At 50.3% G+C, this 24,145-nt stretch overlaps 2 protein-coding genes across 2 annotated transcripts in view; one reads left to right on the top strand and one right to left on the bottom strand.

Moving 5' to 3' along the window:
- The first annotated feature begins 2,739 nt into the window (after positions 1-2,739).
- LOC136933767 (proline-rich protein 7) lies at positions 2,740-6,981 on the top strand. The gene is given in 3 exon segments (XM_067229284.1): positions 2,740-3,034; positions 6,320-6,381; positions 6,383-6,981. Coding segments are annotated over 3 exon segments (759 nt in total). The 3' UTR covers positions 6,785-6,981.
- Positions 6,982-9,888: 2,907 nt separating this feature from the next.
- Positions 9,889-24,145, bottom strand: part of dbn1 (drebrin 1) — a gene marked incomplete in the record, with an annotated part of 29,774 nt that continues 15,517 nt past the window's right edge. The window contains 12 exon segments of the mRNA XM_067228596.1: positions 9,889-12,043; positions 12,168-12,255; positions 12,519-12,991; positions 14,019-14,129; positions 17,424-17,544; positions 18,212-18,268; positions 19,504-19,561; positions 19,689-19,861; positions 20,070-20,147; positions 21,478-21,624; positions 23,230-23,304; positions 24,047-24,145. Coding sequence (XP_067084697.1) covers positions 11,991-12,043; positions 12,168-12,255; positions 12,519-12,991; positions 14,019-14,129; positions 17,424-17,544; positions 18,212-18,268; positions 19,504-19,561; positions 19,689-19,861; positions 20,070-20,147; positions 21,478-21,624; positions 23,230-23,304; positions 24,047-24,145 — 1,533 coding nt within the window.

Raw genomic sequence — 24,145 nt, 5'->3', positions numbered from 1 at the left:
TTAACAGTGGTGTGCTAACGCATGGATAAACCGTAGATGGCCCAGATGATGTACAAACATATTTCTATAAACGGTGTTCAATGCCCAGTCTCTGCTTGTTTGGTTAATGTACAGTGTTAAAGTTAAAAAGAGACGTCAACTCTGTAATAATTTATATTCAAATGTCTTGTCCTATCAGCCCACCAACCTCTATGGAAGGGGCTCATTTATGACAGATTAATATGATGTAATCACGAGACCAATCTTTGACAAATGACAGAATTATTTTAAGACTTTTCATAACCGTTCTGTGGGTGAGGTGGAATACAGAATTTGACTCATGATTGGGGAGGAGAGGAGAAGAAAGGGAGGGAGAGAAGGAGCAGAGAGGAGAGAGGAAGAGAAGGAGCAGAGAGGAGAGGAGGAAGAGAAGGAGGCAGAGGGGGAGAGGAGGGAGAGGGAGGAAGAGAAGGAGCAGAGAGGAGAGGAGGGGGAGGAGAGAAGGAGCAGAGAGGAGAGGAGGGGAGGAAGAGAAGGAGCAGAGAGGAGAGGAGAGGGAGGAAGAGAAGGAGCAGAGAGGAGAGGAGGGGAGAGGGAGGGAGAGAAGGAGCAGAGAGGAGAGGAGGGGAGGGAGGGAAGGAGCAGAGAGGAAGGGAAAGGGAGGGGCAAGGAGAGGATGAGAAGCAAGAAACACAAGAATGAAGAGGGGGGGAGAGAAAGAGAGGAGGGGGGTTCGAGGCTGACAAAAGCGGAGATTTGAGCTGACACGCGACACAAAGTGAAATGTGATGACAGCTTTCTACTTGGGAAGTAGTGATTAAGGACCTCTAGGAAGCCAGCTAGGACAAAGAGTAAAGGATAGGGTTCATGCATCTGACCTACCCACTAATTCCATGTTTAATCGTGAGCTTGACGCAGGACTGCGTTGTCATAGTTACCTGATGGTAGTGTGTGTGTGTGTGTGTGTGCGTCACCAGAGAAAGGTACATCATCATTGATGCCCAAGGACTCTTTCTCAAGTACAACATTTCATGCACGAGTACCTTCTGTAACAGTAGGCTCACCTACAGAAGTTCAGCTCAAGGACCAGACTATCAAGTAAGCCAGAATCCAAAAACTAGAAGAAAAACAAAACATATGTTTATTTATATATATAGGAGGGAGGTGGAGCAGTTAAGTTTGACACTGAGAAGGTCAGGGAAGGATAAGAATCTTAGTCTCTGTCTCAGCGTTATTGTAGTGTGTGTGTGTGTGTGTGTCTTATAGAACATGTGTGTGTGTCTTACCAGAGAGTGTGTGTGTGTGTGTGTGTCTTATAGAGCGTGTGTGCATGTGTGTTACTTGCTATGTTCCGCTGCTTATTGTTGGAGAAGGACTAGGAGGAGGAGCAGACCAGAGCAGAAAATAAACAACAATCACCAGGGAGATGTGTCACGAACAACAGGAAATTCAAGCGTATCGCAGTATCCTGATTCTCCAGCCTGTAACTAGGAAACTGATCCCTTCAGCATTCCTATTCCGGACCCAAAATTGTCAGCCATTCAATCACACAGCCTTCAGACACACCAGTATTGTAGGATATGTGTTGGACATACTAAATAGTATGGTAGTATGTGTAGCCTATAGGGACATATGGTAGTATGTGTGTTGGGACATAATAAATAGGTCCCGCCCCCTCCCCTCGCCCCCCCCCCATCCGATGGGTGAACATGATACTCGCTTTCTACCGTCATCCAGGATGAAGTTTGGACAGCTGGGCCCTTCCAGCTCAGTATTTCATACTCCGTGTTTGGAAAATATGTTCTTTTATTATGTAATTGATAACGATGCCCCCCCTCCCCCTCCTGTTCTCCCCTTGTCTTTGTTCCACAGCTGGAACCGGTGGAACCCTGTGGGTTTCTTAGGTGAGGGAAACGACCGCCTGGGGCCTGGCGCTCCGGGGGGTGGGGGGGGGGGTTGGACGCAGAACGTCGGAAGCGAGACGGAACCGTACGGAACCGTGTGCCCTGGTGGAACCAGCTGTTCTCCACGAGGCACCCATGTGACCTTGGCAGGAAGAACAATTGGGTTTGCCTGGCCTTCTGACCTGCAGTACCAGAGCTGGCCTCTAGGCAGTTACCTGGAGAGAATCTGAACCACTTTTTCCAGGAGGATATATGACAACGATCATTGCGTCAGGATTTTACCTCCAACACTGACAGAGTAAGAGGACTACATCCTCCAAACCAGGACTTCAACTCCCATCAGGACCATATCCCACCCCCTGTGGGAAAAAATCATTTGATGACATTGGACCAGTAGTGCTGGCCAGTAGTCTATCTTCCTCCTCCTCTCTCCCTTCATCCCTCCCTCCTTCCATCCCACTTCCTCTCCCTCCCTCCTTTTCTCTATCCCTTCATCCCTCCCTTCCTTTCCATCCTCCCTCCTATCATCTCTCCCTACCATCATCCCTCCCTCCATCAATCCCATCCTCCTTTCCTTTATCCCTTCATCCCTCCCTCCTATCATCCATCCCTCCCTCCTACCTTTCCATCCTCCCTCCCTCCATCAATCCCATCCTCCTTTCCTTTATCCCTTCATCCCTCCCTCCTATCATCCATCCCTCCCTCCTACCTTTCCATCCTCCCTCCCTCCATCAATCCCATCCTCCTTTCCTTTATCCCTTCATCCCTCCCTCCTATCATCCATCCCTCCCTCCTACCTTTCCATCCTCCCTCCCTCCATCAATCCCATCCTCCTCCTCCACGTCCCTCCGTCACCATGGTGATGTCCCCGGGCACGTCCACCTTCCTGGCGTGCTTCGCGGGCTTCTGGCTGGTGTGGGCGCTCATCGTGATGCTGTGCTGCTTCTGCAGCTTCCTGCAGCGCCGGCTCAAACGCCGCCGTGACCAGCGGCTGAGGGAACAGTGCCTCCGCACCCTGGAAACGGAGCCCCACGACTGCCTCAGGGGTTACCCCTCCCCCAGGGAGGCCCCCCAGTTCTGCCCCCCGCACACCCTGTCGCCCCTGCACGTCCCCTACACCCTGCCCCAGGGCCACTGGGCCGGCGGCCAAGGTACGCTCACCTCCGCACGCGGGGTCACACCGACGGGGTCTGCTGGGAAACGGGGGACACGTGTTTGATGTGTTTCTGTGCGGCTGTCATGTGTGTAAACCCCTGCCCAGGTGTCTCTGTTGGAAACAGCACAAAACGAACGCTAAGCCTTTTTACATAACCTCGAAATTCTCTTATCTACCTCTCTCACACACATGCACTTAGCAAACACACACACGGACCCTATTTGCAAGGTTATCTGCTCTCTTAAAAACATCCTGTTATCTACTGATACGCACTTTACGAGCAAATTGTTGGCCCCCTACCTCCAGGTGAACACTCCCTATTGGATGTTTTCCTCTCGCAAAGTACTTAGTTACTAGAACAAGAACATGGATGCGTAGATTAATGCGCAGTTGCAGTGTTGTAGTCAAGAGCACCTAAACCGAGACCAAGTTACGACCAAGACCAGTGTATTGAGACTGAGATGAGACCAAGACCAAGGCAGGGCGAGACAGGGTCAAGACCAGACCACTCCAAACACACAAGCAGCTGACTAAGTAAAAAGTTAGATTTGATCTGTAACTGTGTATTTGAACTCAAAATTAGCACTCTTAAGGTAGTGTCATGTGCCTTTGGCCAGGCAAAGCAGCCTATTTAAAATATGTTTGTTTTTTTACTTTATTAAGTCGGGAGAGGTATGCAGCTGACATTAGTTAACGTTGATGTAACGTAACTTTATATTCATCCTTAGCTACACAGCTTTATGTGGCCTGACTCGTCATTGTTTTTTCACAAACAAAAGCTGTCAAGCAACTGAAACTAGCGCCCTGAAACATACAGTATGACGTTACACAGGTAGCTAAAACCCGTGTGACTTTTTACATCCAATAACAGTGATGTCTCTTTGTCCGAGACCGAGACAAGACGGAGTCAAACGCGGTCGATTCCGAGACAAGACTTTCAAAAAGTGGTTTTGAGACACCGGTCTCGAGTCCTACAAGACTGCCTGGGTGACCCAGAAACTGTACTGAATGAATTCGAATAACACATTCAAATACATGTGGATAAAAGTGAGATTGATTTGGACCTTTGGGTCGCCGGCCATGCCTAGGTTTTAAGCAGTGTTCGTATATAGAATTGGACTGGGTCTGGTAAGTGCGCAGTTCCTATACTAGTCTGTAGCTGATGCCTGCCTGCCTTCCTTGGTTGGAAACATGGTGGCAGTTTGACAGCTAGCCTAGCGCGACCCAGGCGTGGGTGGTGAGTGAGTGGGAAGAGCAGTGACATAGTTAACAAAACAGCAGCAGAGAGATGGAGGGGAGGAAGAGAGAGAGAGAGCGAGATGGAGGGGAGGCAGAGCGAGATGGAGGGGAGAGAGAGAGAGAGAGAGACAGAGAGAGAGAGGGAGAGAGAGGGAGAGAGAGAGAGAGAGAGAGGGGGATGAAGTAAAAGCCACTCCATGGTCAGTGTAATGACAGAGCAGGCAGTAACAGTTGCCCTGTCTTCCTACTGCACGTCGTGTTTGGCACAACATCTTGTAGTCGTGGAGTTTAACATTCCTGACCTTGGAGAAGACTTACAAAGGTATCAGTCCCTCACTGTATTCAGCCACTTGGCTGACCCTGGAATCAAAAACAAGTGTCCACCTTGTTCTCCCCTGCCTTCTGCCAATCACTCCTTCATCCCTTTCTCCCTCCATCACTTGTTGCCCACCTTCCTTTCGACCTCTCTGCCTCCTCCTTCCTTCATCTGTGCATCCTTTCTTCCTCTCTCCCTCCCTCCCTCGATCTCTCTCCCTCACTCTCTCCCTCCATCCCTCTCCCTCCCTCGATCTCTCTCCCTCCCTCCCTCTCTCCCTCCCTCGATCTCTCTCCCTCCCTCTCTACCTCCCTCGATCTCTCTCCCTCCAAGTATTTTTTTTAATCCCCCCTATGGAAAAATTGAGTGGCATGATTACCCAACACAGAACAGGTGCTGTGACATAGTCAGCCAACATGCGGTTCCAGTGAACAGGTCTGTAGCTACGGATACCACAGCCCTGCTCAGCAAGGTCATCAAATACAGATAGACAACACTCTTTTCTGTCAGGGAGATAGATGAACGTAAGTTCGTTTTTAACTTTGGTATTTCGAGTCTCTGATGATATAGCTTTTGGTATTTTAATCTTCAGGCTTTTGATGTTGGTATTCTGCATTCATATCTAAACTTTCAGTTTATGATTTGAGTTGTAGTAGTAGTGAAATTTAGGGTTGGGTTAGCAGGGGTATTTTGGCCTGATGCTGGGGTAGAAGGGGTATTTAGGGCTGGTTCTGAGAATGTGGGCCAGATGCTGGGGTAGGAGGGGTATTTGGGCCTGGTGCTGGGGTCAGAAGGGTATTTAGGGGTGGTGCTGGGAGGGAGGGATGGATGGAGGGAGGGAAGAAATGAGGGAAGGATGGAGGGATGGAGGGAGGGAGGGAGGGAGGGAGGGAAGGAGGGAGGGAGGGAAGGAGGGAGGGAGGGAGGGAGGGAGGGAGGGAGGGAGGGAGGGAGGGAGGGAGGGAGGGAGGGAGGGAGGGAGGGAGGGAGGGAGGGAGGGAAGGAAGGAAGGAGGGAAGGAGGGAGGGCAGGTTCTAATGCAGCAGTGAATGAGCCTCCCACTCGTGGGCTGAGTGTTCCTGCCAGAACAAATAGCTCATTAAGTTCTCTTCACTCTGAGATCAGCCTCTCGCTCCTAGTACACAGGCGACAGCAAGCTCTTTAGCTCCTCACAATCCAAAACATACACGTACTGTCAATGCACAACACACACACACACACACACACAGGCAGGCAGGCAGCTGGACCTGTGTGAGGGCTGTCAGCTGACAAGCAGGGCAGGATGTGTAGGAGGCAGTGACATCAGTAACTCTAGACACATCAAGTCATCTGAGCCCTGCTGGCGTCAGAGGAGCAACAGTAACGTTATATAACAACGCTTGTGAGATCCGTTTACCTCTGATCACACACACACACACTATAGAAACAGTCACATGCCCACACACACACACACACACTATAGAAACAGTCACACACACACTATAGAAACCGTCACATATCCACACACACACAATAGGAACTCAGTCACACACAAACATACAAGAGAGACATAAACACACACACACACAACATGCATTCGGAGGCAAACTGAATTAGTGGGTTGTTCCGGTGCAGTGCTTTGTGTAGGCTGGTGAAAGTAACACAGGGACTGGTGCATGCCACTTTGTCAATCAATCTGTCGCCCCCCTCTTCCCTCCCTCCCCCTCCCTCCCTTCCTCCCTCCAGATACGGACGTGTTCGGGAAGCCCCCCTGCTACGAGGAGGCAGTTCTGATGGAGGATCCCCCTCCCCCCCTACAGCGAGGTCCTAGCCGACCCTCGGGGGGGCACTTACACCAAGCCGGCCCCCCGGCCTCCCCGAGACCTCCAGGAGCATCACCAGGTGGAGACCAGCAAGCCTCCCCCAGCCACGGTGCTCCCCGACCGGGCCTACTCCTCTCTGATCCGGCTGCCTACCTCCAGGGGCTGGGACTCCCTGGGACACCTGTTCTCCACCATTGACCTGAACCACAACACACTGGCCTCCCAGCCTCCGGCCTTCCTGCAGGCGTCTGCCATCGCCACCATGCCCCGACAGGGCCGGACTCACCCAGGGCTGGGTCTGCAGGGGCTCCAGGGTCTGAGGGGGCTGGAGCAGAACTGTGGCCTGCCCACGGCCTACCCTCTGCTGGGCCGCAGCACCGCTGTGTAGGGGCTGGAGCTCCTGGAGCTCGGGCTGGGGTGGAGGCAGGAGAGTGAGGGGATGAGGCTGGTGCTGTATTCATGAACAGCTGTGCCTGGTGACTTTCGTTTGATTTGAACTGAGGAGGTGCCTCTGAAATGCAAGGGAAAGGGAGGGAGGGATGAAGGGATCGAGAGAGGGATGGAGGGAGGGCGGAGGAAGAGAGAACCCCCACAACAAACCCCACACCAGAGACTGAGAGAGAGACAGAATCCTGCTGTCTCCCCTAGACCCCTGATGGATAAAGACACTTTACAATCCCTCTGTCTCTCTCTCTCTCTAAAGTCATCCCTCTCTCATCCGTCTCCCCCCTCCCCTCGTCTCCCCGCTGTCTGAGTCTTCGCCTGTCTCATGCAGAGACTCCGCTGAGCGCTGAGTCTGCTGTTGCCATGGCTCCCGGGAACCGTCTGTAGCCGGCGACGACCCCCCCGCAGGACATCTCCTCTCTCCACGGAAGCTTCTAGACATTCTTGACATGCTCTCAGTCCTCACCAACGACGCCAGGGACCCCAGCAGACAGTTGAGGTGCATTCACTGTGGGCTCCAGAGAGACAGGGTTGCGCAACCAGTTAAACACCCCGGTCCTTTCTCTCGAGGCGTCGCCGTCAAAACAGGAAGATCTATCTGTCTGTCTGTGGCCGACCTGCTGTTAAAACGCTGCGTCATACTGGAACGAGGGAGAAAAGAGGGACCAAAAATGGCGGTTGTCGGCCTCCGCCGGTGGTTAGCGACGGCACGGATGTGTCAGGTGGTCGAGAGGTTGCCGTGGCGGTCTGTGAATATCAATGTGATGTGAAGGGGGGGGGGGGGGGGGGGGGGAGGGGGGCTTCTAATTTATCAGGCCAATAATGAAGAACAAAACACTGGCGGGGGGAGGGTGAGGGACAGAGAAACACCAGGAGGAAAATATTAAGCGAGAAAGACGAGAGAGAGAGTGGATGAAAGAGGGCGAGAGAAACAGAAAGGTAATGGAGCAAAGGGAAGGAGTGAGAAAAAGAGGGGGGGGAGAGAGACAGTGGGAGAGAGAGAGAATAGGTCTCCTATTGATGACCTACTATGAATGGGGTATCCGGTTTCCTTCCTCTTCTGTTAAGCAGTAATTGACTTCCTGTTGACCCTGTCCATCAGGAAGAGTTTTATGGAAACGTGGATCTGTTTTCTCTCTGTCTCCGCCCCTCCCTCGCTCGCTTACAATAACTCGGACCTCTCATCGAGTGCTTTATGGAAAAAGGAATCGGCTTTCCTCTCTCCTTTCCTGCACATCTCTCAAACACAACATAATCACAGCCCTGACACCATAAACACACACAGCACAAACACTCTCATTCCACACACACACACAACACATGGCCACCGCCATTAAGAGGGCTGTTGCAGAGTTCTACCAACACGAGCTCTCTCTCTCTCTCTCTCTGAAGGGCCGCACCCTGCTCCTTACCTTGCATAGGGAGAAGCATTTAAGGTGCATTTGATTCGCACCACACAGTTGGCACCTTTTTATTTGACATTTCCAATCGGACGCTTTTTAATGATGACATCAAGTGCTCCTCACTTGTGGACTTGTGTCTGTGCTCTGGTGTAGGCTGAATGTTGCCTCGTTGCCTCCCAAAGAGCACTTAGCGGTAGTTCCCACCTCTGGGCTCCGCGTGACTGCCACCAAGGGCGCACAACAGAATGGAATAATTGGCTGCAATTAGCATAACCTGAAAGCTGTAGCCAATGAGAGAAGGTTACAAAACAAGCGCGTTTCTATGTCATTAGGGCATATTTGTAGCGTGTTTTTCGATTGAATTGGTTCGTTTGAATGGCTGTCATCGAGATAAAGGTTGCGGACACGAGGATGCGCGTGAGGTGAAGAGGTTGGTTAGCGAGCCGTTGAGGATGATGACGTTGAGGATGAAGATGGGTGAGATGAAGAAAAGGGGCAGGCACTTAAAAAAAAATAATACTATTGGTTACTGTTGAGTTAGAAACTATCTTAGTAGGAATGTTGGGACATTGTACTGAATTCTGGTCTTGTCACAGACTATCCTTGGGTCACTCGTAAAAGAGCCCTTATGTCCAATTTTACTTTCTGTTATTCTGTTTCTTGAGCAGTGTCTAGGACAGCGAGGATACATAGTTCCTAGCAGAATAGAAAAGAAGATGAAGATATTTTTGTACCAAATGGAAATGAAATAAAGTGTACAGTATATGAACTTGCATTCAGACAATCATTTGGAGGGTTCATGAATGTTTTCAAGGGAAACAAGAATAAAGTATCTAAATGTCCATGCTGTAACTAAGTGTCAAGGCAGTATTTCATTTAAGGTGTCTGTATCTATGATTAAATGTTGAACGTTGTATATTATTTTTGAGAAAACGTTTTCTTTCTTTAATCGTGTACATGTGCACTGTGCCTGTTTTTAAGTTATCTTTCTCTACCCTTGTCAAGTGTGATTTGTTGCAGAGTCAGCGTCAGAACAAATATATTGGGACGGAATAAGGCTAACCGCAGGTATATGCACAAACTGCCATTCATGAACTCAACGTTTAGCTACATTTTTGCTTCTTCTCAAACTAACTTTTTTTGGGCCTATAGCTAAAACTAGCAGGTGAAGGCTATCATTGCTGCTAACCGAAGTAAGCTCTTCAGAGGATTATTGTTATTATTTCATTTTACAAAAACATTCAGCAGAAATGTTTTGTCAGCTTGTCGTCAACTTACTTGACATACTTGTCGTAGTCGTGGTTTCCTGTGTGTAGCTAGATGAAGACGGTGACACGAAGGTGAGAACCGACATGGTTCCCAACGAGCCTGCGTGTTGCTAGGCGACAGGACAGAGGCACGCGCGCGAGGGGGTGGGGGTGTTTACACATCAGCTCTGACCAACGCCCCGACGGGGAACCATGACAACCCGTAGGAGGCCCAAATCGATCTACTCCACATTATGGGGAACCTTCTACTCTCCTCTCACAACACAGACACAGAGACATTTTGTTGCCTACACTCACTCCATCCATGTACAGCTCACCCTTCCCAACTCCCCTCTCCCTCTACTACTCCCAATCAAAACCAGTGTTCCAGACAGCAGTTGGAGTTTTTAAAGTCTTTTATTAACATACATCAGCACATAGCATGTCACAAAAGATCTTGTGCTTATTTCAAAAAACAGCGTGTGAGAAGCGGACGGAAAAAAGAGGTGGGGAAGAAAGAGAAACGAACAAAAATATATATTTTTTTTCAAACGAAAGAAAGACAAAAGGAACGGCTAAGCCTTGCTTTGCGGGACAGGGGGCGGAGGGGGCTAGTAGTATTATTAGAGTAGCGGTATAGTAGTCTCCTAGTAGTGTAGAAGGGAGAGAGATATAAACACTAGCCAGGAGGTGTTCGTGGTGAAATAAGAGTCGAGTATATGTAAATCAGATTAAAGTGTTCGCTAGTTACTGCTAAAGATGCGGCGCAGGCACTCACCAAAACATCCGGTCAATCTCATTTACAGAAATCCTGCAGCGAGCGCAGAACTACTAGGCCTACTCAATTAGCTCTTAAGAAAGTCCCATCAAATAAACCCCACTCAATTCCAAAAGGAAACATAATGTCGAGTTATTCGCATTAAGGGTCCAAAATATGTGTTAGTGTTTTTATTTTTTATTAGATTGTAGTTAAAATCAAGGCTATTTACAAGACAATACCACATTGGTTCAAATTATTATTGCTTCTAGTTCTAGATTCTACCAGAAATCTGAGATGACATTCTGATCTAATTCAAATCGGAGGTTAAAAAAAAACATAGTGCCTCAGAATCGGAATGAGAACAGAGAATTTGGAAGCGGAACTCAAGCGGTGGGATTTGTGGAGCCAGGCGAAAACGGGTGTCAGAACCAAGGAAGACAAGGAAGACAGTCTCTATGCCATGTTGGGGTTATGTCGCACCATTGAATCGAAACATTGTACAGCTGCAATACTTAAAGTAACGAGTCTTAGATCAATATCAAAAACGTGCAAAGCTCGTCCGTCAAATGTGTTTGGTTGTAGTTGATCGACAGGGTTTTAACGTGGATACTGGAATGAGGACCGTGTAGAAACACAGCGGCGTTCTTTAGCGGGGGCTGTAGGCTACAACTGGGAACCGAATCGTGTCTAACTGACGACACCTACGGGCGAGGAATGAGAACCACACTGTCGAACAGAACGAAGAAATTCAACGGAACTAAAAAGCAAACAAACATCGAAAGCAAGGAGAAACTGTTATGCATGTTGGCTAAACACTACGTTAGAGAAGGAGGCCTCTGTCACACAGTTACAAAGCCGAGAGGAGCGTCTCTCTAGCTAGAAAACGGAACATGAGACAAGCTGCACCGTTAGGTCTACATGACCGGAACTCCAGAACTTCCGGATCCCTATCCCTAGTGCACTAGAGGCTCGACCACGGTTATTATTGCCTATCGGTTCGAATGGACTCTGATACAGACAGACTACCACAATTGCCACTAATATCCAAAGTTCCGGAATATCAATTCTACTACACTTTTTATAGGTAGTCAAAATATACATATCTTTCCTCCTGTTCATTTGAGTACGTTCACCCTGGAGAATGAGTCAACACAATATTAAAAACGACAGTAATACATAATTTCATATAAAGTGAAATTGGCACGTCACAAAACAGATTTAAGGGATGCCTTTGTGGGTATATATTTGGGGTTTACTACAGTGAGGGGTCCAGAGTTACTGGGGCTGGGATTGAGAGAGGGAGGGGTAGAGTGGGGGGCAATTGTTTCATCCCAAATATAGAGAGGGGGGGGGGGCTGTACTGAGGCCTATTGAAGGGTCATTATTACCCTGTCTGATCTAACTATACAGCGAAGCACTACAATGCTGTATACACAGACTGTAACCAAGACACGCCCTTGCTCCCAGCTATTATCTGCATAGCGACAACAGGAGAAAATCGAATAAATACAAAAAATAATTAAGGTGTAAAGAAAAGGAGTTTGTAAACCCGACGGAATCTTTAACAGTAACTCAAAAAAACTTTTTCTGTGGCTAACAATCTTTTTTTCTTCTCTAGAACATTGTACAGAATTTTCGTTTTTTGATGCAAGACTTGTTATTACTTATAGAAAAGGGGAAAAAAAACGGTTTCTTGATGATGCGTAGTTCCCGCCTCCCACCATTGGTCCAATCTTCAGTCTAGTCATCATCATCCATCACAGGGTCTGTGTCCCAGCACGTGATGTCAATCTCTGCTCTCACACACACACACACACACACACACACACACACAATGAAAAGTGTGTGTGTGTGTATCTCCATATTTCTGTGTGTGTATGTATGCATATTGTGTGAGTGTGTGTAGCGTGTACCTACCTGGTGGCTTGTTATAAAACACTGGCGTAGGTTTAGCAGAACCATCAAAGTCCTCTTCCTGGGATTGGCTGAAGTAACCCTCACTGGCCTTCAGAGACCCAAGCACACATACACACACACAGACAGACAGGTGGGCCAACAGACAGACAGGAACATTAAGAAAAAGACAAAAGAAAACCAGCATGAATAAACCCAAAAAATATTCCAACTCCAAATATATCTGTCACAATCTTCCTTCACTTTTACCCTAATCTGCAGTTTGTCTACAACCATGGTATAGTAATACCATACCCCCTAGTGTCCGAGTCATGTCAGCGCGTGCGGTCAAGACAGCCTATCGTCTGTGCTAACCTGTGTGCCCTCCTTCAACATGGCCTCCCCATTGGTCATGAGCAGCTGTCCGTCATCCGAGGCGTGCTGCAGTGCATGCTGGTAGCTCAGGGTCATCTGGTGGGATCCGTCCAGGTCCACCAGACTTGAAGGGTCTTCCTCCGGGCCCCCTGGGCCCCCACACAACGCGGCATCCCCCATCTCGTCAAAGCTGAGGAGGGGCTGCGGCCTGGGTGGGGGCGGGTCAGAGGGGCGGGCGCCAGCGCCACCCATCGTGTCCCTGATTTGGGAGGACTGGGAGGGGGCTGGGCCAGGGGTGGGGCCACCGTCCCATAGGTCGACCAAGCTGTCTCTCTCCTGCTGGCCGGGCACGCGGACGCCTGAGAAGGAGTCATCGTCGCCATGGGCGGAGTCGCGGGCCCGGGGTGCCACACTCTGAACGGGCTTGGTGGGAGTGGACTCCTGGACCGGCGCCCGCTGTTTGGGCTCACAGCCTGGGGGGAGGGAGAGAGAGAGGGAGGGAGGGAGGGAGAGGAGGACAGACAGGGGGGGGGGGGGGGGTTGAGAAGGGGGAGAGATAGAAGGATAATGAAGATGGAGGAGTCAGGGAGGGAAGGAGAAAGGGTGTGGAAGAGACAGTGTAAACACAAGAGAGAGAAAGGGAGTAAAGGAGGGGGGGGAGGGAGAGAGAGAATAAAGTACAACCTTTTGAAACCGCAGGATGATATGAATTATAGCTTCACCGTGAGACAGCACCCTGTGGTTTCACTGTAAAACCCTTCCCTTGTTATGTGCTCATTGGAACCCACTGGAGCACTTAAACAACGGCCACACGTAGCCATTAACACACACACATGCACACACACACACGCGCACACACACACACACAGTCACTGAAGGAACAACAGCAACGCCACCAGAAAGAGAGCAGTCGTCTGTCTCACTCAAAACAACTACCCCAATCTTATCCACTTTCGGCCCCGTAACCAACACAGGCCTTGGCCAAGGCAACTCCCCTGGAGAGCGCTGAAGCGAGACTATCTTGCTCCTTCCCCCCCCCCCCCTCGGATCTAAGATGGATTCGAGAGACCGCAGATAGAGTGCGGCTAGTTTGGTTTGTTAAACGTTTTAGATCAACACTTGTATTATTGTTTTTGTTGATTTTATGTAAAGCACTTTGAGCTGCAATTCTTGTATGAAAAGTGCTATATAAATAAAGTATTTCTTACTTACTAATGAGGCCTGGGAGAGCAGGCAAGTGGGGGCGGTGTGTGTGTCTGTGTGTTCCTACTATATACACGTGTGTGTCTGTTCCTACAATGTGTGTGTGTGTCTGTTCCTACTGTATGTGTGTGTCTGTTCCTACTATATACACGTGTGTGTGCCTGTTCGTACTATATACACGTGTGTGTGTCTGTTCCTACTGTATGTGCGTGTGTGAGCGTGTGTGTGCTTTTCGTACCAGTGTGTGTGTTTTTGTTTTGTTTTACTGTAAGTGTGTGTGTGTGTGTGTGGCCTTACCCCACTCGTTCCTGTCCTCCTCCTTGTCTTCCTGGATGGGGGTGGTGACTATTTTGGGGATGGGAGACACAGCTGCCATGCCGCGGTCGAGGCTCGCTTCATCGTCGTCATCTGGTGGCCAGGAGGGGAATGACACGCGTGGAGTCAAGTCAACACGTCAACACACCAACCACAACTTAACCACTCCACAAACACGCCCTTAACGCCACCAAACAACAACTGAGCACAAGTGTAACAGGAACACAACCATGTCATGAACGGATCAGAGATATCGCGATGGCGACGGTTACCGTGACGACCAACACATGACGGCCTGATGGATAAATCAAACTGTTGTCAAACACATAAAAAAAACAAAAAAAAAAGGCAAATGACCCGTGACTGGCTGGTCAAACTGGGCGTGAATGACGATGAGTCAGACGTCCAAAACCACAACATGCTGCCAGGAAGGTCACATGACGTGGGGTATGCGTGAGTGACGGTGGAGCTTCTGTCCGTCACAGCAGCTAGCCAATCAGCGGTGAGGCACCTATATCAGCCGGGCCAATCGGAGATTGTATCGCCAGGTCAGAAGACCACGGTGTTCCAATTGGAGCGACTCGCTGCGACGGACAGGCGTCGTCAAGACAACAGACACGTGACGACCGACAGGTGAGCAATGTTGGAAAGACAGGATCTCGATTTGGCGGGTTTCAGTTAAAACTGGTTTGAACCGGTTGAGACAGGTTAACCCACTTCACCAGAGCAGCCATCACACAACACGTTGCAACACAGAACAATGTAGTACAATGTCACACGGGTCAAATGTCACCTTGAGGTTCACACACACACGATACCAAGGACAACGACTGACAACATCACACACACACACACAGACACTCACGGGTCAGTCAGGAGGAAGGGCGAAACGTGAGGTGTATGTGTACAGGTTGGACGGAGTTCCATCAGGTAAGCAGGGGTTAAGGGAAGGAAGGAAGGAAAGAAGGATTGAAGTAAAAAACTAAGTGAGATTCCCCCCCAATAAACACCAAAAACTGTGTCCTGAACCACCCGTGGTCTGGGCGGTTCCCATTCTCCTCCAGCGAGATCCTGAAGGGAGGAACCTCACGTTTTACCTAAGAGACCATGCAGAACGGCAAACACACACGAAACTACAGCGGTACGGACCAGACAACATCTAAAAAACATGGACCGATAGGAACAACAAAGGGAACACCATCCACATAAAGGAAGGAGAGACTAAGGCCAGAAGAAAACTAGACAGATACGTAGAAGTTAAGTTGACTAGATATCCAGCTAGTTTGGTGGTTGGATCACTAGAAATGTAGCTATTTTGGTGGATAGTTCACTAGATAGCTGGTGTGGTGGTGAGTTCACTAGGAGTTCGTTCACAAACTAGCTAGTTCGGTGGTTAATTCACTAGAAATGTAGCCAGTTATGAGGTTAGTTTAACATATTCACCATATTGGCCAAGCTAGTATAGGGGATAGTTCACTATATATCCAGCTAGTTTGGTGGCTCGTTCACTAGATAGCTGTCTTGGTGGTTAGTTGAATAGACATCTAGCTAGTTCGGTGGTTAGTGGCTAGACACGTAGCTAGTTTGCAGGTTAGGTTGGAGTGCACAGGTTGGAATGGGCCAGGTGAAGGGGTCCTGGGGAAGGGGGGGGAGAGGTGAGGTAAACAGGTGTGGGTGAGGGAGAGAAGGAGGCTGGGGGGGTGGGCGGGCATACGAGGTCAGCCATGGAGGTGGCAGGAGAGGGGAAGTGTTTCTAGAGTTGACTGGGCTGGAGGTCTGGGAGAGGGGATTTGGAGCTCTGGAGGTCAATGCTCATAGGGTGGGGGGGTGTTGGAGCTGAAGTGGTCTAGGGTGGGTGGGGGGGGTTCTTGGAAGAGCTGTAGTGGTCTAGGGTGGGTGGGGGGGGTTCTTGGAAGAGCTGTAGTGGTCTAGGGTGGGTGGGGGGGGGTTCTTGGAAGAGCTGTAGTGGTCTAGGGTGGGTGGGGGGGGGTTCTTGGAAGAGCTGTAGTGGTCTAGGGTGGGTGGGTGGGGTTCTTGGAAGAGCTTTAGTGGTCTAGGGTGGGTGGGGGTTCTCTCTAGGCTCCTTCCCTTCTCTCTCTCTCTCTGCTCTGAGACCCGGGTCGCCTGGGCCTGGGCCTGGGTCAGTACCTACCGGCTGCAGCGCGGGGCTGCTTCCTGGTGTGGGGCGGGGTGCGGAGGGGGGGCGTACTGGGTTCGCTGGGGCTCTGCTTGAAGAACGGACTGTCCAAGCGGCCTGGTAGACAAGAGACAGGGCCCCGCGGACACACACACACACGCAGAGCGATGCACAAACACACACAGACGCAAGACGGACAGGGGACAGACGAGAGACAGGAAGAATGAGAAAGGACAGGGAGAGAGAGAGCGAGAGAGGACAGGGAGAGAGAGACAGGAAGAGAGAGAGCGAGAGATGGGAGAGTGAGAGAGAGAGAGTGAGAGAGTGAGAGAGAGAGAGAGAGAGAGAGAGAGAGAGAAAGAAAGAAAGAGACAAGTAGAAGGAGAGAGTCAAAACTCCGGAGAAAAGATCCGTTAAGAAGTGAAGGATTGTGGGAGGACAGAAGTTTGCCCAGAGAAACCCAGCAGTGAAGAAGAACAGAAACACCCGAGAGAGGAAGAGATGAAGGGATGAAGAGATGAAAGGATGAACGAACAAATGGAGGAACGGATGAGAGGATGAACGCCCAAAGGGAAGATGAGAGCATGCACCATGAAGTTCAAATGAACAGACAGTGAAACCAAGAGGACAGAGAGAGTGATAGAGAGAAAGAGAGAGAGAAAGAGAGAAAAGCTATTAGTGTGGTAATGACAAAGCATGCAAAGTAGTTGCAAAGTAGAAATGTGTAGTCTCTTCTTGGTTTAGAGACAGCCGTCTCTATGTAGCGATGAATATCTCGGGTGAGAGATGAGATCTCTAAGGTTATTAGAAGCCCGTTCAGAGAAGAGGGAGGACTGGGCTTAAAGTAGTCCCCAGGTGACACCAAGCAAGGTTCTCCTCATCTTCTGTACGGTCACGAGGTTTCCTGGCGGGGGTCACACCGTGACCTCTGCGACCTCTACGACCCCATGTCCACGGGATGCGTGTGAGTGGCGTGTCTCCTGACGCGAGACGTGTGGGACATTTAGAGGACGCACTGGGGCAGGTGTGAGGGGGCGCGGTGGGCGACAGGATGAAGGGTGTTTGGATGTCTTGAACCCTCCCTCTCTCTCTCTCCCTCCCTCTCTCCCCCTTTCTCTTCCCCCCACTCCCCCCCTCCTGTTTCAATGGTCTCACAACCCTTACTGTTCTTCCATATTACATCCCTTTCCCGCCTTATCCCTACACCCTCCCCCCCCTCCCTCTCCCCCCCTCCCCCAGCCAGGACTTACCAGTCCTGTGGATGGATACTGGGGACACAGTGGAGTCCACACAGCAGGAAACAGCCTTCTCCTTCAGCTTGAAGAACTCTCGAGGGTTCCCCGACCGCTGAGCTATGATCGCTTTGGCTTCCTGTCAACACAGACACGCATGCAGCGACAACACGCACAAAAGACAGACACACAGACACAGACAGAAACGCACACACGCACACACACGGACACACAAACACAATGTGACACGGTCGACATTTCACACATGTGTACACACAAGATAAAAGCCCCTTCCCTCTCCACCCGTTCAACAATGTGCTGAATAAATAGTCCTAGCCACAGCAAGGTAGCCCTGAGTGTCGTAGCTGTCCTACTGACACACATGCGGGCCCCTGAGGTCTCACTGTTACTGGGAAACATTGGCTAAAAACAGGCCGGCTCAGCTAACCTACATAGCACCGTCTCCGACTGCCCCAGGACCTCGGGAGATCCTGCTGGAGAGCTCACACCACACCTAGGTCCTAAACATCTCTGTGGTTGGGTTAGTATCCCATCGACCACAAGCGAGCTTTCTGTTTGGGTGACCTAAATCAAGTGCACCTCAAGCACGGACGAACGATACCGGTCCAAAGTTTCGCTTGATTTGACGCTATCTGTGTGTTTGACAGTATTTGCCACTGCTTTAGGGGCGAGTGATTGCACTGACTGTGCCGCGCTGAGGGGCGTGGTGTGTGGACGCTGTGTGAGGGGCGTGGTGTGTGGACGCTGTCTGAGGGGCGTGGTTGTATGTTGTATCTGACACCCACCTCCACCTCGGACTCCTTCTTCTCCAGGGACGGATCCTCATAGCTGGGATCTGCTGCCTTCAGGGGAGGAGGGAGAGGGAAAGAGAGAGAGACATAGAGAGGGAGAGAGAAGAGGCAGAAAGAGAGGGGGTAGAGAGAGATAGAGAGGGTGGGAGAAGAGGCAGAAAGAGAGGGGGGTAGAGAGAGATAGAGAGGGAGAGAGAAGAGGCAGAAAGAGAGGGGGTAGAGAGAGATAGAGAGGGTGGGAGAAGAGGCAGAAAGAGGGGGTAGAGAGAGATAGAGAGGGAGAGAGAAGAGGCAGAAAGAGAGGGGGTAGAGAGAGATAGAGAGGGTGGAGAAGAGGCAGAAAGAGAGGGGGTAGAGAGAGATAGAGAGGGTGGGAGAAAACAAAAGAGAAAGAGAAAGAGAGATAGAGAGGGAGAGAGATATTAGCAGAAGTGGTGTTCACTTTAAGCCCAGCAGAGGGCAGTACATCTCTTATATCTTCCTACAGTGACATCATCCGGTTTGCCTGCCCATCTGTCTCTCCATCTCTCCACCTGTCTGTCTGTCTGCCTGCCTGCCTGCCTGCCTGCCTGCCTGTCTGCCTGTCTGTCTGCCTGTCTGTCTGTCTGTCTGTCTGCCTGTCTGTCTGTCTGTCTGTCTGTCTGCCTATCTGTCTGCCTGTCTGCCTGTCTGCCTGTCTGTCTGCCTGTCTGCCTGTCTGTCTGCCCGCCCTCCTGTCTCTCCGTCTGCCAGCCAACCACCTCATGCAAACCACGTTAGAAACCACAGGATTCTCTCCCAGCATGGTGCTGCGTTACATAACCTCGCAGCGTTCCCGCAGCGTTCTGAAACAGAAGTGCTGCTTGCTGCAGGGAGGAAGTGGTAGTGTTCACATGGACTGTGTTGTGGCAGAGAACCAGGAAGTGAGAGATGGCACAAGCTGAAAACCGCAGTACTCCAATTCCCAAGGGGATGGGTGTAGCTTAGCGGTTAGAGCATTTGTCTGCGGATCGAGAGGGCCCCCGGGTTCAAATGTTCCCCTGTAAGTTGTTTGGGAAATCAATGCATTGTTATTATTGAGTTTTACAGCGTACCAAACTGGTAGCTTTGTGATTGAGTGCGAGCACCGTCCTGAATTAACCTGATGAATGATTCATGGATGTCGGACGTTTAGACATCTACCCTTCTCTCTTTCTCTGATCTTCTCTCCTTCTCTCTTCCTCCCTCTTTCTCTCCCCCCCTCTCTCTCTCTGTGTGAGTTAACACCATCACCTTTTCCTCACCCACACACACACACACACACTTACTATGGTAGGCTGGTTCCGTGTCCTTTCTCTGGCCTCCTCTTCCTCCTGCATTTTCTTCCTACACACACACACACACACACACACACAAACACACACAAACACACAAACAGTTACCCCCAAAGAGATGCCAGAACAAACCGAGCTCACAAATTCCAAAACGTGCCACATCCCCTTCCCCGTCTTACCCAGAAGCCTCAGTCTCTGACCTGTGCTCCTCGATCTGCCGCTCTCTCTCCCGATATCTCTTCTCCCGGTCCTCCTGTTCCTTCTTCTCCAGCTGCATCCTCTCCTCCTCGAATCGCTGCCGCTCCTCCGCCATCTTCTTACGCTCCTCGTCCTTCCTCAGTTCCTCCTCCCGCTGGTGAGCGCGCGCACACACACACACACACCACAAACACGTTCATCCCTCTCTCTCCATTCTTCCATGCTCCCTCCATCTCTCTTTCCATCCCTCCAGTCCTCCCGCCGTCCCTCCACCCCTCCCTTCCCCGGTCCCCTCCATCCCTCTCCCTCCCTCCCCCCTTCCTTGCGTCACCCAGAGGGGTCAGAGGTCATCGTGTTCCTACCTTGGCCTGCTCCCAGAACTCCTCTCTATTGATCTTCTTCATCTCGATCTCAGCGTTAGTCTTGTGGTAAACAGTACCCTGAGGGGGAGAGAGAGAGACAGGAGAGAGAGAGTAAAAGAGAGAGAGAAAGAGAAAGAGAAGAGAGAGAGAGAGAGGAAGAGAGAGAGTGAAAGAGAGAGAGAGTGAGTGAGAGAGAGAGAGGGGGGGTGAGAGAGTGAGAGAGAGGGGGGGGTGAGAGAGAGAGAGAGAGAGAGAACAAGGGAGAGGAAAAGAGAGGTAAGAGGTGGAGGGAGAACATAAAAAAAGAGATCAGCGTTAGTGATGATCGTTAGCCCTCCGAGTCTGTTCAGGGTGACAGGCTGCCAGGTCAATTACTGTGTCCTCCAAACTTCATTTCCCACAAGCCACCAGGGTCACAGAGGGGTAAGCTGGCCAGTTACATCGCAGCATCACTGACCATAGGCCCTAATTACCCCTGAGATTTACCCTCGTCGACAACACTGTCTGGGAGGTGCAGCAGAAGAGACTGCGGCAGAGCTATAGACCGTTAGAAAGGGAAGTAAAGACGATTCACGATCCGAGTGTAGCAGAGTAGCATTGCTCGAGTCAGCCTCTTAAATGTTGAAGCTTTCATCTGGGGAAAAATGTTCCAAAGTGCTGAGGCAACAGTTTAGTGCAGAGCTTAAAAGCTAAGCTAACCCTATGATTGCTCTCATCAAGTGATACGACCCACGATACATTTATGAATCAGGACCAACACAAACATGACTACCTTACAAAGTTAAAAAAACAAAAACTAACTAAACAATGTATTTTAGGTTTGCGGGGCTGCCGTGAAGTTGTTGACACGATCTTACCCAACATGCACACGTCCATCAAAGCTGTCCAGATGACTGAATAGGGAAGGAGAGAGAGCGACGGATAGCGCCAGAGCTAGCTTTCGCTTGCTAGTAGAGAGGCTGCGGCCAGAAAAGTGAGTAACAGCCTGTATGTCCTCAGACAGACAGACAAACATTGTTTCAGTTCCTTTACACTGACAATGGCTCTCTGAGAGCACCTCCCTCCCTCTCTCGCTCTCTCTCCTTCCCTCCCTGATAACTCCTCTCTCCTTGTCTCCTCTCTCCTTGTAATATTATCTGCTCTCCTGCGAGTCCCTCCTCCCCTAGTCTCCTACACACCCTTCCTCTCATTCTTCCTCTCCTTTTTTCTCCTCCTCTCCTCGAGACCAAGTCCCCTTCTATTTATCCTTCCGTCCTCGCTTTGTCTCATTTCTATCCACCCCTCCATCCATCCATCCCATCCACCCCTCCATCCACCCCTCAGCACCTTCACCCCTCCAACAAATCAAATCTGCCCCCCCCCTCCCTCTTGTCCCTCCCCCCCATCACTGAAACGACCAATCCCGTACCACGTGCTCCCCTTGCTCCTCGTCTCTGATTCGCAGACGGCCGAGGACGGGGCTCGCCACGGGAGCCGTCCCATTGGTCAGCCTCTGTCCAATAGCGGAGGGGTCGATGTCCTCCATGCTGCTGGCGTTGATTATGACGTCCACTCCCTGCAGGGAGAGAAGTAAGCCCCGCCCACATAAATACGCCTGACGGTATCTCGCGGCAACAAGAGTGGGCCGCTGCGTTTATGGGATGTTTATAGACAGCGAGACACAGTTGGCCACAGTCCTTCACTGACAACCGTGATGAAGAGCTCTACCCACACACACACACACACACACTCGAGCACCGGCAGAGAGCACAACACACAGACACACACATACATACACACACACACACAGGATACACACCCCCATGAATCGCACAGAGCACAACACACACACACACAGCTGTGCTCAGAAGGAGGGAGAAATGTGATTAAGTCACAGACAGTATGGGGGAGTGGGATCAAGACAGAGAGACAGAGAGAGAGAGAGAGAGAGAGAGAGAGAGAGAGAGAGAGAGAGAGAGAGAGAGAGAGAGAGAGAGAGAGAGAGAGAGACAGGACCAGTGGTGTGGAGGCAGATTAGAAAGAGAATATAGCAACATGCACCAGTCACTCAGAAGTTACTGTGCGTGTGTGCGAGTTTGTGTATGTATGTGGATAAACTGCAAGCCACAATAAGCCATAAATTCCTCTCTGAGAAAAAAGAGGCCCTACTGTAAGTCTCTGTGTGTGTGTGTGTACCAGGCGAGTGTCTTTCTAAGCCGTATCGAGCGCAAGGCCACAACCACCAGGGCCGCATGAATGGAGGAGAGAGAAGAGCAGTGATATGATGAGTGTCTTCACATGAATACCTCCTCCAGCTGGAACACTGGTCTCTCTCCTCACAACAACAGCCCTGCTGTCCTTCACCGCACGGAGGAACACTCCTCTCGTATCTCTCTCTCTCTGTCTTTCTCTGACTATTTCTTCAACTCTCTCCATTTCTTCCTCTCTTTCTGTCATTCTCTCTCCCTTCCTCCAACTCCCCGTCTCCCCCTCCCCCTCCCTCTCCCTCTCCCTCCCTCTCTCTCCAGCTGACTCTGTCTCTCACTTGTTCTCTCTCCGTCGGTCTGTCTGTCTGTGTTTCTGTGCATCTGTCTCTCTAACACCTACACACTTACATTTAGTCATTTATCCTTGAGAAGGATCCGATTCCATTCAGCTCCAAACTGTCTCAGAGCCCTCTATAAAAAGGCCTGCATTAGTCATAAACACACGGACACACACAGATTCAGAGGAGAGACTATTTTAGACAGGAAAAAGGTAAGGGCTGGAACAGACTTGTTTGACTGACTGTTCTGACTGACTGGTCTGGCTGGCCATGACTCACTGGTCTGCATCATTGGAAGGTTCCAGGTCAAACACCTTGAAGAGCCGGCGTCCATATTTAGATCCTCTGTGTGCGTTGACACTTAAGCACCACTCACTGTATGTGCGTACTCGCGCATGCGTGTGCTGTGTGTGTGTGTGCTGTGTGTGTGTGTGCGCGCGAGTGAGTTTGTGAACACAACATCAAACATACATGTTCCTTTACCAGTCCGGGTGGGTTCAAACAAACAAGCAACAACACATATTAGTAAAGTTTGGTTTAACAAACTGGGCAGTAGGGAAAACAACTTTTTAGACAAAGCGTGGGTCTTGTCTTGAGCGTCTGTCCGGTAGGGGCGGTTACCTCAGAGAGACTGACCTGGAAAAAGTCTGCGATGGTGGCAACGTGACTGGCGCACGTACACTTCCTGGCATCTGGGACATCCTCACCCACCTGGGGGAGGGAGGGGGGAGAGAGAGGGGGGAGAAGGAGGGAGGGGATGGGTGGAGTGGGGTGTGGGGGGGAGGGGAGAGTAGGATATAGGAGGAATGGACAGATGACACGAGGGTGGGAGACACGTATGGAGAGAGAGAGGGAAAGAGGAGAGAGGAGAGGGGGAGAGACATCATGTCGTGCGTCAGTACTGAAATGAAATATGCCATCAAAACCTTGATGATGCCGTTCCAATGTGATCCTTTGACAACAACACTCACATCTCCACTTATTCCAGAAACAGATATCTGACTAGTAAAGGCTGTGAATGAACAGCAACTGCTTGCACACACAACACTGAACATATTAAATAACTCTTATCTTTCGAATTGGGTCAAGTGCATCAGTCCACCTCCCCTAACAGCTCAATATATCACCGAGCACAGGAAACACTTTATTTATCAGTTTCCTGTTTAAAAAAGGAAGTGAACCGCTGCAACTGGCAATCGTTTATCAGATGAAAGTGCAAGATAATGCGGCCTAATAATAATAAGGCCTGCCTAAGACCTGAATCTACTCTTTCTACCGCTCTCTACTTTATTCTACTCTTGTCAACTCCCCTCAACTTTGTTTTTATCTGCTTTACTTTACTCTACTGAACATAATGTCAAATGTTCTGCAGCAGTACATGCTCAACAACCAGCCACCCACCTGCTCACCCACTCACTCACACACACACCCACACACACACACAGTGACTCACCCAGTTGATGAGGATGTAGCGCGGCAGAGCAGCGCTGGGGTCCTTCAGGCTGCAGAAACCGTACATGACTCTGGAGTTGTCAAAGGTCACTGTGATCTC

Source organism: Osmerus mordax, chromosome 25 (assembly GCF_038355195.1).
Source record: "Osmerus mordax isolate fOsmMor3 chromosome 25, fOsmMor3.pri, whole genome shotgun sequence".
NCBI classification, from domain to species: domain Eukaryota; kingdom Metazoa; phylum Chordata; class Actinopteri; order Osmeriformes; family Osmeridae; genus Osmerus; species Osmerus mordax.
This window is presented reverse-complemented; position numbering and strand designations above follow the sequence as displayed.